We start from the raw sequence: 14,423 nt of genomic DNA on the forward strand, positions 1-14,423 counted from the left end.
TTTCTTCTACAGTTACTACCCAGATGACATTTACATCCAACCTACTGGATAATTTTACTCGAGCTCTGAGTTATTATGCACATTAACAGCCATAGCGTTTCTCAAGCTGTGTGTCTCACAAGCATGCTTAATGAATTGAGTCACTTGCGTACGTACATGCCTTTCTCTACACCCACATAATGAATAGGCTATGAAACAGTAAACACACACCTTTTCATTTTCTCATTTTTTACCTCTCCCTTGCTGGTTTGGTTTTTTTGGTGGTGGTTTGTTTTTTTTTTTTTCTTTTGCTGGTGTATGAAAATACGTCACTGCTTATATGAAGATCTGCTCCTGATTTTCCTGCCAAGTGAATGTATGAGCTGGTTTTGTTTGCTAGTATCGCAGTGTATCTGCCAGGATGTCAGAGCATCAGGTTTTGTGCTCACTCCCTGCCCTTTGCTTCCCTTCTAGGGCTCCACCTATTATAGGATATTTACCCTTTGAGGTTCTGGGAACGTCAGGGTATGATTACTACCACGCAGATGACCTGGAGCTTCTTGCTAGGTGCCATGAACACTGTAAGTTGCTCTCCTTCTGCAGCGTGCCTGTCCTTGATCTCATTTGTCACTTGTGCAAAACCTTTTACTGTTGTCGCAGAAGGTATCTTCATCTGGGGCACGAGGGAATTCTCTCTTCCCATGACAAACTGCTCTAGCTGGTGCTTACCCGGGAGGTTGAATCCCTGCAGAATTCACTCAGACCAGTAACTGTTTGTGCAGGTTTCCCAAATCGGCAGATACCCTGTCTGAGCCCAGGTTGGCTGAGAATGAAATGAGATGAATAGGTGGGAAGTCAGAACTTTCCACCCGCTGCTCCCGGTTCCTGAGGGCAGCCCCAAACCCTGGCAGTTTTGTTGACTGTCACAGTTCATGGGGTCTTGCTGTTCCCCTGGGCTCCAGAGCCAGCTCACCAAAATGCCTTCTGAAAGCACCATTTGGATCGCCTGCCCGTGCAATTAGATGTTGTGAACCTCACTTACTACTAGTAAAACACTTCTGGAGATTCAGACTCTTGTTTTTTTAAATGCAAAAGTACTGAATACAGATTCTCTGTGGGTGAAGATGGCTCATTTTTGGCCAAACTGAAAGTAAAGTAGAAAAGTCCAGTTCAGGCTGAGGCGTGAACACCAGAGAACGTCCATGAAGTTCATCTTTGTGCAAGGTGAAATACTGTGACCTGGAGGAGCCCAGGAGGACCCAGGTCAGAAGGAGCGCCTAGCGTGAGTGCTGCAGCCTGCTGCTGAAGAACCGTGTCCTGCTGAAGGCTGGAGCTGATGTGAGGAACAGCAAAAGGTGGCAGCAGACGTGGTCTACTAGTGATCGGTGTGGTGTTCCTACCAGATGAGCATGTGAGATGCTTTATCCCTGAGACAGTGTTTTTCTGTTCTACTACATGCACTTAAGACTGAGATACTGAGCCAGAACTGGGTCTGTCCTCCAGCTGGGTTGCATTGCCAAGCGCTGGAATGAAAACTACGCACTTTGTAAAATGCATCTAGGTAATCAGATACTTGGCCAAGAAATACTACTTACAGGTTTCCTGTTGGGCAAAAACTCTGTCTCTCTGCTCTCTCTGTTTGAGAGTGTTTTGTCAAAAGGAGATAAAGACACCCCAGAGAGTGGAGGAAGGGGGATGCTCTGAGAAGGAGAGCAGCGTGATGCAGGGACATCAAGAAGCCCCTCAGCCCGCCAGCACGCTGGAGCCAGACAAGCTGCTTCATCTCTTGAGTCGCGAACCACCCCCATCTCTACCACATACCCTCTACCCCTTACATATACAGGATGTTAAGGGACCTAGTAGTGAACGGAGAAAATACCGCCTTCGCCTCTGAATGTCGAGTTTCCCCACCCCACCTCCCTGCTTTTCTGCCCTGTGAAGGCAAAGCCCCGGTACGAAAGAGGCAGCGGGGGAGCGAGCTGCCCGGCGGAGCACACGGAGCAAGCTGGGCAAGGGGTTAGGCGCCAGCTGTGTCAAGTGCAGCAAGCATGTAGACAGGAATATTAAAGGAATATTTTAATTGCTGTCAAGTACAGTACTTTTGGTGCTATGTTTTGCTTAAAAAACCATTCAGACAGAAGCAAGCTCCTTAACCAGACAACGTCTTTTTGGTAATATGTGTGTTTGACGTAAATGCTGACTGTATTGAGAGTGGGGGCAGATCATTCAGCAGAGAATCTATTTAGTGGTTTATGTTCTACCTCTCTGCTGGCCATGTATCTCCTCTTCCATATTAAGAGAGTACTTTGCACAACACACTTGAAGGAAAGGATCTTTCAATCTTACCATGCAGGGAGACAAAATAAGGTGCTGACAAAGTGACTTACAGAAGTTGTTTCAGGAAATCTCTGCCAGGACTAGTAGCTGAGTGATCCCCAGCATGGTGTGTTAGCCAGAAGACCTTTGCCAGGTGCTTCTTCTAAAGCTCATCACTGTTAATGAGATCACTAAAGAATTTAGTCCTGATATTTAACAAAGTAGAGGTGTAGAGGTGTGCAGGTGAGTGAAAATACTTGGGTTAATGTGGCTTGATAAGTTCCTGTTCATCAGGTTGACCACTCTGGGCAGGCATCTTGCCTACTGTGAAGTGAGATGGGTTTGCTTAAACCACACTTGTGTTTTACTTTGCATTAATTATGGGTATTTTAAGTTTTGTACTCCCAGCAGTCTAGGAACAATTAATGTGGTTATTTAATGTAGTTGCCCTCATTATTTTCCACTTGTATTACACCACTTGAGATTTTTCTGGACAAACCCTGATAATACATACCAGGTCTGGTGTATTTAGGTCATCTCTCAGAAGAAAAGTCTCAGTTAAACTGCTAAAACTCCACTATCTTATTGTTTTGCGCCATTGTAAGGATCCCTGACTGCAAGCCCCCAGTCTTTGAAGTGCATTCTCATGTACTTGTGAAAGGCCAATCCTTTGTTTAATGAATGTTCTCTATGCTTATTTCAGAAGAGGCCCCGAATAAGTTATGAGAATATAGTTAGCTATATAGTTGTGCCAATTATTAGTTGTAAGAATGATCTGAAAAGAGCCAAGTGAGCTCTTGAGAATCAGTAGCAGATAAAAGCTCAGTACAGGGTTGTCTGTCATCTGCCGTGTTTGTAAAGCCGCAAGAGCCATGTTAGCGCAGTACCAGACTGCAAGGGGGGGTGGGACCAAGTGTTTTTTCTGATCACCTTTGCACCGTGACATTTCTGTTTGCTGTAAACTGCTGTCCTTTTCGTTTAACAGTGATGCAGTTTGGAAAAGGAAAGTCCTGTTACTATCGGTTCCTGACCAAAGGCCAGCAGTGGATATGGCTGCAGACACACTACTACATCACCTACCACCAGTGGAACTCCAAACCAGAGTTCATCGTTTGCACTCACCTGGTAGTTAGGTAGGAGCAAGCACCAAACCCTTCACAATGTATGTCCTGTGTGCTCATCCATTATTTTTTCTAGTTCTGTTTTGTGTTAGCCAAATATTTGCTGTGCATATAGCACACTGAAATGGTACATAATTCTATTAATTCTATAAAACTATTATAACAGGGAACATGTGTTTTCATTACTGGTTTTTTTTGTTTGTTTGTTTGTTTGTTTGTTTGCAACCAGGCCAAAAGCCTGGAAGCCACTGTTGCCCAAGTGTATCAGTATGTTACATTCAATCCCCTTTTATCCCTAGCGATGACATGGGTATAGGAAGAGCTAAAGCTGCTAAGAATCAGGTGGCTTTCTGGGCGCAAATGGGATCCCACATCTCCTAAAAAGATTTTTTGATCAGGGCTTTAAGTATTTATGACTTAAAGTTAGCTGCTGTCCTGCTAGCCTTATTCCTCACCTGAAATCCAGCCCAGGATCCCCCCCTAGTGGGAAGCTGCCCGTGCTGGAAGGTGGTGCGCATGTGGGATGCTCTGTGATGTGCACCTTCTGGAGGGGAATCTGCTTGATTACCACTGTCAGCTCAAAAAAGATGGTGTTAAGAGTGAGAATATATTTACTGAGGGGCTTGAAAAAATAGTGATGTACTGGCTTGCTCTATTAACTCGAGTAAACACTTGCTCATTGCATCTTCCCTTACTGTCCGGAGCCAATTTGTGATTTTTTTTTTCTGGTCTCCTTCTTCTTGTCAAACATCTGGAAGAACAAACACTAGGAAACTGGGAGTCTTCTCTATATTCTGAAATGCAGGCTGAGGATACCTTACACCACTAAACAGGTGTAAGTGATTAGAGCTGTGCGTGCTGATAGAAATTACGTGTCAAATGTTATCGTAAGCAAATGTCAAGCAGAGGGATTGCTTCTGACTTGTGTTGCTTCTGCTGCCCTTCAGGGTATTCAGCTTCGTTTTAAGGTCTGAATTTATTGTGCATGAACTTGTTCCTTCTTTCTGCTTCCAGTGCCCCTTAAACCTAGTGATACAGTGCTAAATAGATTTTGAAATTCAATTCTGTCTCGTATAGTTAAGGTTTAGAATAGATTATTGAAACACACAAGTTGAAACATGATTTCAGGAAAATTCATTGCCTGCAATTGTGTAAGTGAGTTCGGTTCAGCAACTTCTCTTGCCTTCCACAAAGGTTATGGCCCCTTAACATTTCAGCACCTTAAATTCTGGCACCTGTCAGTGCCCATGATCTACAAGCACTCAGAGAGTCTTTAAAACATCCTCTCCAGTTTATCCCAATGGTGAATCAGGTGGCATTGTTTACTGTAAATATTCTATTCTGTAAAAGAAAAAAGTAGTAAGGAAAACAAATACACACTTTTAGAGGCACATTCTGGTTTGTGTTCAGGGCTTCCACTGGAGTGAGGGATGTTAACCCTGATGTGGCATGCTGTACGGCACCGTGTGTACCCTTGGAAAAAGGCAGCCTGGCCTCCTCCTCCCCAGGCTGCTGGCTTAGGTCTCACTGAGCTACCGTACAACATGCAAAAAAAATGATTCTTGATCATCAGCAGGTTAGAAAATGAATGTACATTTGCTACGGCATTTTACCTGCACAGAAGCTGTAGGATCATTTCTGCTGCCTCATTGTGGAAAATGGGAATCTCCTTTATTAGGAAAATTGTACAGAGGACAAAGACACCCATTTTGTCATCACTAACCAAGCGCACTCTGCTTTCAGATTAGTTTTGCCTGAAGGCATCCAGGGCCAAAAGTTGCAAAGGTGTGTCTACTTTTGAGCTGGGAATGATTAGTGCAATTAATCATATGAGCTCTGCAGTCCTGGGTGCAGTGGGATGGGGACGCTGCCCTGCGGTTTCTAATCTGTGGATATGCAGCCCGTGCGGTTATTCACTGATTGCAAGGCTGGATGATGATGCTCCTCTAAGCACCTTGTATTTGAAGGAGCGTGTGTGTTGTGCAAAGCTTGTGACTCAACGTGAAAACTCTATAGAGACCTGTACGATAGGGTGGCTGCCATACAGTAAACCATATCCAGACTGAAAAACTAGATTCTCATTTATTTATTTATTTTTATTTGTTAGTTATGCGGAAGTTCGAGCTGAAAGGAGGCGAGATCTTGGCCTCGAAGAGTCATCAATTGAACTGGCATCCTCTTCTCTAAAGGTACCATGCCCCTTCACAGTTGAATGAGCAGGTGTTTAAACCAAACTGATTATTTGCTTACCACTCTTAGGAAAATATCTGTTCTTTCTTCTCCTTCTCCTCTACTCCCATGTCTTTCCAAGCCTTCAGGTGGGTTATGACTTAGGCAGACCCTGAGAAGTTTTCCACTGCATGGCTCTAAACTGCCTGTCTTGGTTCAGGCATCAAACTGCAAACCCAGCAGCTGCATTGCCACTGTTCTGCTGTTCATTACCTTTCCGAGACCATTACGCAAACCATAGGTTAAACCACCTCAGTTCAAAAGAAGCAAAGCAGAGCTGGAGCTGGAGACTAGATTGCTGTGCTGCCACCGTTGGTAAGGCGCCGAGGACCTGAGTGCAGGGCAGGACCACAGGGCACCCATTTTGTTAATGCCAGCTCATCACTGATGCTCAGATGAAGATTGGAAGTGAAGGGCGAACAGTTATTCTAGATTTCAGCTCTCTTCACACCATTGGGCAGGATCGCGTCAAGTGTAGGGTCATGACCAGAGCAATAACTTCCGTGGCTTGAATCAGCCATCTGCCCAATTAACAAGGTCGTTTTAATTACGTTTAAGTTCTTCTCTCAGTAGTTTACAAACGAGACCAGTAATCAAAGTAATTTCAACTGGATTGTTGTGTAATTATCATTCCATTAGCCTCACTGCTCTTCAGACGTTATTTTATAGAAGCTGTTTACGGGGTGTGTAAGGGGAAGCTGTCCCAGAGACCCAGAGACCTTTTGCACTTAAGCGAGGACCATCTTTCAGACAGCTGCTTCTCTGCCACCATAGCACACTTCTGCATCTTTTCCCCCTTTCCACAGGATAGCCGAGATATTTTTCCGCAGAGCTTAAGCTGCAGCTGTTGGTGTCAGACAGCTGGAGGAGAGGCAGAGCGATCACTCCCATTGCGTGATCTTCTGGAGGGGAGTGGGAAGCTGGGGAGCTCCCTGGGAGGCAGGGGATGGGTGGTGGCATGGCCATGGCGCTCACCCACGTCCCGCAGGTGAAACAGTCTCCTACTGTCCAACAGTTACAGGCTCTTTGCCACAAACCACCTGCCAGGTGGCATCTGTCGTTCTGGTGTGACAGCTCCAAAGCTGTTAATATTGGCTGGCGTAGCTGTTCCCCCCTGCTGCTGGGTTCCTGCCCAGGACAGCCTGCTGGGAGCGACTGCTACCCAGGGAGCAGCGAGGGGGGTTGCAGCTCTCAGCATCACCTGGTACCTGTCCCCCTTGGGAGCTGTTTGCTGTAGGTTGCTGATGTCCCTGAGCCACTGCTCCATGTCCCTTCCCAGCCATCTTTCTCCATCCTTACAATGAATTAAACCATTCCCCAGGCAGCCCCTCCCACCACCTTCATTCATTACCTCTGCCACCGCTCCCCAGTGTGCCACAGCCAACAAAATGTGGCATCCCTGAAGGAATCAGGCAGAAGGAAGCTAATTATAAAAGTGTATTTCCATTTGCACGTGGCTCTGCAGGCAGGACAGCAGGAGGGTGGCATGCCGGAGCGTGGGGCATGGGCAGCAATCCCCACAGCATCCACCCGATGCACAGCACGTCCCCTCCACTGCCACTTGCTGCCATCAGAAGGGTCCCGGGACAGAAATGTGTGGCCGTGCCCCAGAGCCTGGGGTGTGATTCTGAGGGTCCTGTCTGCAGAGGGATACCTGCAGGCTGTGGGGCGAACACTGAGGGGCAGACCGAATACTGCACCGGGGCTGGGTGGTGCTGTGCGGCAGTGCGGGCCCTCTGCACACCCCGCCTGTTGTTTTTCTCTGCAAACAAGCAGGCAAGGAGGTGGAGGTCCCCTCCGGTGCCATCCTCTCCTGCTGACAGTCTCACCCCTTGTGCTTTGGTCCCTGCAGAGCCACAGCAGCTACCTGGACATGGGGCAGTGCGGCAGCAGCCAGGACGCCAGCCGGGAGGGGGTCTCGCTGTCATCCCACAGCTCCCGGCGCTCCTCACACACCGCCCTCTCCGATTCCACGTGTAGGTGCCAGCCCAGCTGGGGGCAAGGAGTGGGCTGGAGGGGCTCCAAAATCCTGGGGTTCAGCTGGGAGTGACTGAGCCAGGGTGGGAGGGGGGTGCTCAGCACCAGGAGCCATGCGCTGTGTCGTAACAAGTTACGGTAGGACAGCAGAGCTGCAGTCATGTGCTGCCTCCTCCACAGCCATTCCAAGAGCATCTTTCCCCCAGTTTGCCACCAGCTGGGGGCTGTGGTTGTTTGCTGGGGCTCAGGGGACAGGAGGTGACTTGCTAAGCTGAAGCGATTTGATTGAGTCCCCAGTCTCACTTAGAAAACTTTTATTATGGGGTAGTTTGGTTCCTGATGATAATCCCTGCTGAAGAAGGCTGCCTGCCTTGTTTCCTCCCAGCTCCCACCAGTGCCCCCCAGCCCTGCCCTGGGGGCAGCAGCAAGGTGACCACAGTCTGGGTGCGGGGCTGTGAGTAGCGGCCAAGTCGGGGGCTATTCCTGAAATACTTGCCAGGGGGAGAGTGGGAGAGCTCATCTGGAGACAGCCTTGGAGGGAAGGTGTTAGCATCAGAAGGGGACCCCACGAGTTGGGAGGGAGCGGGAGGGACCACGGAGGGGCAGTTTGGGGACCCAGTCTGGCAGCGTTGGGGTCGCTGCTCATCATGGAGTTCGGGCTCGGCTGGGATGTGGAGGCACAGGTCTGCCGTGTCACAGCAAACTGTCTCTTTTCCAGCCACGTCATCCATGCGGCACACGGACACCAGCACTCCCACCCGGCCGTCAGTGCCAGCGGGGCAGGCGGAGAAGGCAGCCCTGCGGCTGGCATCAGCTGGCAGCGCCCAGGTCAGTCGGTGCTCCTGGCGAGCAAAAGCCTTTCTGATGCCGTAAAGAAACGAGCTTGAGAAACCTTGATCTTGCCCTCAGAGGGGCTGGATCCCCCCGTGAAGTGTGCTGGGCCCGAGCATGGGAATTCCCAGGGCTGTGGGGAATATGGCCGGCCGAGCCGGTGCGGAGCTGCTGGAGGCTCCTCCGCCGCCTCCTCTCGGGGTGCGGGTTGCTGCTCTGGGCCAGGCGCCTTCTCACACCACAAGCCCGGTTTTCTTGGGGTTTGTACACACAAGATGGCCTTTATCCAAAAATGAACGCTGACACCGAGGATTTGCAATTAGCAGGGGGCACACAGGAGCTCATTCTCCCTTCAGACACATCCTCACATCTCCACGTGGAGTTGTCTGGTTCCCTGCATTGTTCGTCACCAGCAGGAGCTGGTATCACGCCAGCTCTGCACTAGAGGTGCTATGGACCTACAGTAAGGCAAAGTTTTCATTTCTAGGCCATAGCAACTCCTCAAGCCCCTGGTGAACACCTTCCTCAGCACCCCGTGGCTCAGCCGGCAGTCCCCTCTCAGCACGCCGTGATGGTACGTGATTTATTTTTGTTAAACACGCTGGTACGGCCAGTCAGCTGGGGCAGGCTCGGTGGCTCCGGTCCACAGCTCTTACCTGCTGGCTGGTCCCAGCGCGGGGACAAGGTGTCAGTGCCCTTTCTCTTGCTGTTACTGAGATTTACCTGCAACCAAGTTATTGCAGCCACTTCAGCGAGGAGATGGAGCAGGTAGGACACCCGTGAAAATAGCTTAGAAGAAGGTTTACGTTTGTCAAAACCGTCGGGGGCTGCTGAGGGCTCATCTCTGAATTTCTAGCGACAAACTGCAGCTGAAGAATTTTTTTGCCCTGATGGAGGAAGGGTTGAGTTGGGCCAGAAAAAGATAAAAAGAACCACAATAAAAATGTGGGAGTCATAAACCATATGAAGCCCATCCTCGCAGAGCTTTGAGGTCAGTGTAGTGAACATTGGGACTGCAATCTAGGGATTGAAGGGAGCCAGCGCAGGTGTGAAGGATGGATCCCAGAGTGGGTTTACAAGCTAAGCTGGGCCTGCAATTTGGCAAATATAATTAGCAGCACAACTGAAAAGCCCAGCCTGGAGGTGTGGCCACGGTTTGCATGCAGTGTCTGCCACAAAACGCCAGTGGTCCCGAATTAGCAGGGTGCCACACTGAAGGGACAGGGCAGTCCTGTGCACGGACGCTGCGTCTGCAGAGATGGAACAGACCGAGACCTGGAGGGAGGCACCGAACATGAATTGCTTGTGCTACTGCTCTGGAAGTACAGTGGTACTCTGGTTAAATATGCCATTGCTGCTTTTTGTCAGCATCGTATTTTCTATGGCAAAAGCTGAGAAGCAGTCATTTTTCTGAAGCCAGCATCTCAGTGAATGTAAGTATCAGGACTGGTCCAACCCCGTGATCTTGTTCTCTGTTCTCCACAGCCAGTGTACCATTTCCCTACTCAGCTGGGGATGATGCATCAGCTGAAAGAGCAGCTGGAGGAGAGGACTCGCATACTGCAAGCTGACATCAAGACGCAGCAGGAGGAGCTCCATGTCATCAAGGAGCAGCTCCAGCTAGTGCAGGACTCCAACCTGCAGGTATCCGCTGCCCCCAGGGAACCCACAAACCATTTGCTTTTCCTTTGAGCATGCAGATAGGCGACAAAAATTGTCAGTGGCAAAAAAAAATGAGCTCTGGATAAATTGGTAGTTTGGTCTCAGGTGTGGGAGTAGTGAGTCCCAAGAGGTGAGTGGCATCAGCATCTGCTTAATATTGAATCAGGAATTTTCATTATTTAGAAAAAAACAATCCCAAGGTAATCCAGATTTCCCCCCTGCACAAAAAGCTTGGTGGTTCAATGGGTGGTTAGTGCCGCTGGATCCCCAGTGCCATTCCTGCAAAATGCAACAGGCGTGATGGAGCTGGAACAGTTGTGGCTCTGAATAAATGTTTGGGTGCAAGCTAACGTTTGTTTTTCTACAAGTCATGGTTCATTTTGCCCCAGGATTTAGAGATGTTGCTGCTGTAGCATTCTGTATGTTGATAGAGACAGCCTGGGAGCTAAAGACAGTACCTCTCAGGCAGTACAGCCACCTTACAAGCTGCGACAACTCTTGTGTCTCTTTTAATAAAAGATGCTGATGCAGCAGCCGATCCCCATCGTCTTCAACAACGTGCAGCACCCGAGCCCCCGGAGGCCGCCACCACCTGGGACACCCAGGCAGACCACAGCCAAGAAGTCGCAGCAGCAAGGCCCGGTGGGGACCAAGCACTACTGCGGCACCCGCCTGCAGTCACCGCACCAGTTCCTCAGGGACCCCTGCAGCACGGCTGCCCAGGTCACCGTCTGCTTTGTTGTCTTCATTGTCCCCTTTCCCGGCTCTTAAATACTTGTCTGCCATGTCCCCCCTCCCCGTGGTCCTGCACATCTCCTCGGTGCTGGTTTTACTCCGTAGCTGGCATTATGAAATTAGTGTCAAGAGTCAGTTGCAAATGATGTCATTCAACTGCAAAAAATAAAAGCCAGGTAGCCTAAAGCATTAAGCCTTGGCACCGCTGGAGCCGTCCTGGTGTCTGGAGGGCACCTGAGTGGGAGGTTTGGGCTCTCATTTGGTTCTGTTTGCGACTGCAATAGGATGCTTATTCGTAGCAAGTGAGACTTGTGACTTGGTAACGTGGGGAAGTAGGCATAATTTGAAAAGATTAATTTTCTTCTCACTTGGAAGTCTTGGAAGGCAGCTTTGAAAAACAGGTTTGTCATCACTAGACCTAAATGAGCTCTATAGATGGTCACATCTCCCTGGGAAAGAATCAAAGACAAAGAAAAAATCAAAAAAGACTGAAACTACTGCTTTAAAGGACAGATGAGGGGATGCTTTCCTTGGGGACTTTGGATTTGGACTCCTCCTCCCCTCTTAATCTGGTCTCTTCTCCCGCAAGGCTTGCATGCCCTTACCCTTGTACTCTGCTTTTTCACGAGACCATCTGCTCCTACCACTGGGCATCCCAGCACTGCCGTGCAGGGGTAATAAATGCCGAGGGGTTGGTTGTCCTGAACAGATACACTGTTCCTACTGCTGTGTTCAGGGAGAACATCTTACTGCTCCTTCTCCTTTTCCCATCTGTATACTGGAAAGCAGTCATTTTAGCTTTCTGTTAGGGAGGTTTAAACACTTACATGGGTCTGTGTCTTCATTTCAGGTGCAGCAGCAGCAGCAGCACCTAATGAGAGGAAACCAAGCCCAGCAAACCTGTCTGCCGGGGCAGACGAGCATTTCGGTGCCCCTCTACAACAACCCCATGGTGTTTTCACAAGCGCATCCCATTGCAGTGGCTGCACAGACGTCAACTGAGGGCAGCGAGCGGCAGCCGCCATCTGACTACAGCCAGGACAGGAGCCTCAGGTACCGACACAGCCCTGCTGGGACCCTCCTGATGCTGGTGACAGAAAATAGCAGTGCCTGGGCAGCGGGGAGAGCTCGGGCTCAGGGGGGTGGTTTCTGGGTGCCACAGCAGGGGCATGGGGATGTCCCACCCTGCAGAGAGCTCGGTTAGTGGTGAGCCCAGTGTGCGTGCAAGCAGGGTGCTGCGTGCGCTGTGCCATACCCTCAGGGGCCTGAAATCCTTTTCTCTCTGTATTTCCACAAATTGTCCATGTAGCTCAGTAACCTTTGGACATCTGCTGCTGTCAGAGGGAGGGAACAGGAAAAACTAGCAGGGACAGCCTTTCCCAAAGCTGTGTCTGCTTGCTCTGATGCTCCAGAGTGTCTTTTCTCCAGCCAGGACAGGTGCCATGGCAAAGCCATTTTGCTTTTACGCAGTGCTGGAAACACTGTATAAAACACACACAACTGTCCCAAACTATTCAACCACCTTTCAGGGTGGTATCTGCAGGCACTGCCTACAGGATCCAGCTGTTTCAAAATATCGTGTAGGGAAACAGGATAAAAACCCTAGAGGTCTCTCCATCTATAAAACATATTTCTTACATGAAAGACTTAACAACTTTCAGCTCGTCTCTGTGAGTGCATTAGACAAGGTGATAATAAGCATCCTATCTCATTAGCCTTTTTTCAAGGTGACGGTTTGCATGGTTTCAGGGAATATTGTCAGGGATTTGTTTTCTAGAGACTGACAGTCAGGAGAATGAATCTTTCCCTTCCCTGACCATCCTCTGTTGTAATTCCACTGCAGGATGCTGTTGGATCAGTCTATCCAAGCCATGATGCCTGCCACCAACAGCAGCGGCCAGCCCGTGCAGAGCAGTGCCAGCAGGCAGCAAGGAAAGTGAGTCTTTGCTGGCTCTTGTTTTCATGCAGTGTTTTAGCAGGGCGCTTTATGGCACTGAAAACTACTTTGAAAAACTTGTGTGTTATCATGCAAACACACACAGTCTCAGTCTTAAAAGAAACAAAAGCTCAGCTGGTTAGGAGAAAAAGTAATGAGAATATATTTTAATTACAAAGAACTTTATGGTAACTAAAATGCTTTGGGAAAATATTTTTTTAACCATTTTCTGGCTTTTGCAAAGCCTAAAATGCCTAATTGGTCATGCAGGAGATGTACAGCTTTAAAACCCTTAATTTTCTGCAGTTCTAGTCCATGCTCGATGGCGAGGGGGAGATCTGGGGCCAGCTTTTGCCAGGTTCTGCGTAGTTTGACAAACCTTGGGCCAGTCTGGTTCCTGCAGGACCCTCTCCGGTGGGGGGTCTGGGTTTGGGTTCTCATGCTTTATTTTCCTCCTCATGGCAGATTCGTTGCAGAGCAGCAGATCTTACCTCCCCCAATACAGATGCAACCGGTTACCTGTAGCACCGTCCGACCTCCAGCCCCATCACCCGTTTTCTCCCCGTCTCTGATGATCCCACACACCAGCTTCACATCCCACCAGGCAAACACACCGGTTCATCTCCACCAGTGGCCACAGCAACAGGTTCAGCAGCACCGTCTCTACCTTCAGGTAATGGAACTGCAAAGGGTTTATGAGGGTGCACAGGGGTGGCTTTGGGGCTGGGCTGGTTTCTTTGAAGAAATGGGGCTCACCCGGCTCATCAAACCTGGTCAGTGTACTTGCACGTCTTCCATCCCCGTTGTGTCAGCACGTACCCAAGTGCTCAGTCTTTCCAGGCTGGTGCTGCACCCCAATCAAGGCCATGTCTCCCAAGAAACTCAGTTATCAGTGTCCCAAAGAAATATCCAATTGTTAGACAGCTGGCCATCCAGAGGAGCTCTGGTGGGAAGGTTGCTGTCGGTGTGATCCATGGGAAGGGAGAAGCTCTTTTGAAAACATCCTCCCTGCTGTTATGCCTGAGCATAGCAAGGGGTTTTATCAGCTGCTGTCACTGCTTGCTTTTAATAAATAGCTGTTTCACACCACCACTCTCGGGGAGAGGTGATTTTGGTTTTTCAAAGCACGACTTCATCGGTGCATGCCAAACCAGTGAGGCTGCCAAGGAGCGAGTTGTTGAAACTAATGATTAGTAACATGCTCTGCAAGACTTGCCTGGTTGGCAGAGGTGAGTTACAGTCCTCCAGGCAAAGATGGTAGAAAAGAAAGCAGGAGGAGTAGGTACAGCTGAAAGCAGCCATGCAGCAGGACTGGATTTAGAGTGAGAAACGAATCGTCGTTGTCCACAAGCTGCTTGTTATCCCTGCTTCGGGCACGTGTGCTCACAGGCTGCGCGGAGGTCCTGAGGACTAGCAATATGGACAGCAGAGTGATGGATTGCTCCAGGACAACAGAAAACCAGGCTTTTGGTGCTACAATGCCTTTAGTGGGAGTAAACCAGCAAGTCCAGGTCTTTGGGGTACCGGGCACAGGTGGTACATGGACAAGGTCACTTTACAGCCTCTTCATTGCTTGGCTGAAGAGCCTCCCCATGGAAGATGGACGGTGCATGTCCTGCAGGTTCTGCCTCACATCC

At 49.3% G+C, this 14,423-nt stretch overlaps 1 protein-coding gene across 8 annotated transcripts in view; it reads left to right on the forward strand.

The window, feature by feature from the left end:
* Window positions 1-14,423, forward strand: part of PASD1 (PAS domain containing repressor 1) — a 113,102-nt gene that overhangs the window by 94,179 nt on the left and 4,500 nt on the right. For 4 of the 8 annotated variants that reach the window (XM_056359375.1, XM_056359380.1, XM_056359374.1 and 1 more), the window contains 11 exons: window positions 454-560; window positions 3,281-3,428; window positions 5,524-5,605; window positions 7,498-7,621; window positions 8,341-8,450; window positions 8,941-9,027; window positions 9,939-10,097; window positions 10,635-10,838; window positions 11,701-11,903; window positions 12,694-12,786; window positions 13,252-13,459. In XM_056359375.1, the coding sequence (XP_056215350.1) occupies window positions 454-560; window positions 3,281-3,428; window positions 5,524-5,605; window positions 7,498-7,621; window positions 8,341-8,450; window positions 8,941-9,027; window positions 9,939-10,097; window positions 10,635-10,838; window positions 11,701-11,903; window positions 12,694-12,786; window positions 13,252-13,459 (1,525 nt within the window). Of the gene's footprint in view, window positions 1-453; window positions 561-3,280; window positions 3,429-5,523; window positions 5,606-7,497; window positions 7,622-8,340; window positions 8,451-8,940; window positions 9,028-9,938; window positions 10,098-10,634; window positions 10,845-11,700; window positions 11,904-12,693; window positions 12,787-13,251; window positions 13,460-14,423 lie in introns of all 8 variants that reach the window. The other 4 variants (XM_056359376.1, XM_056359377.1, XM_056359379.1 and 1 more) reach the window with 4 other exon arrangements.

The sequence above is a fragment of the Falco biarmicus genome, chromosome 14, assembly GCF_023638135.1.
Source record: "Falco biarmicus isolate bFalBia1 chromosome 14, bFalBia1.pri, whole genome shotgun sequence".
In the NCBI taxonomy this organism is placed as follows: Eukaryota; Metazoa; Chordata; class Aves; order Falconiformes; family Falconidae; genus Falco; species Falco biarmicus.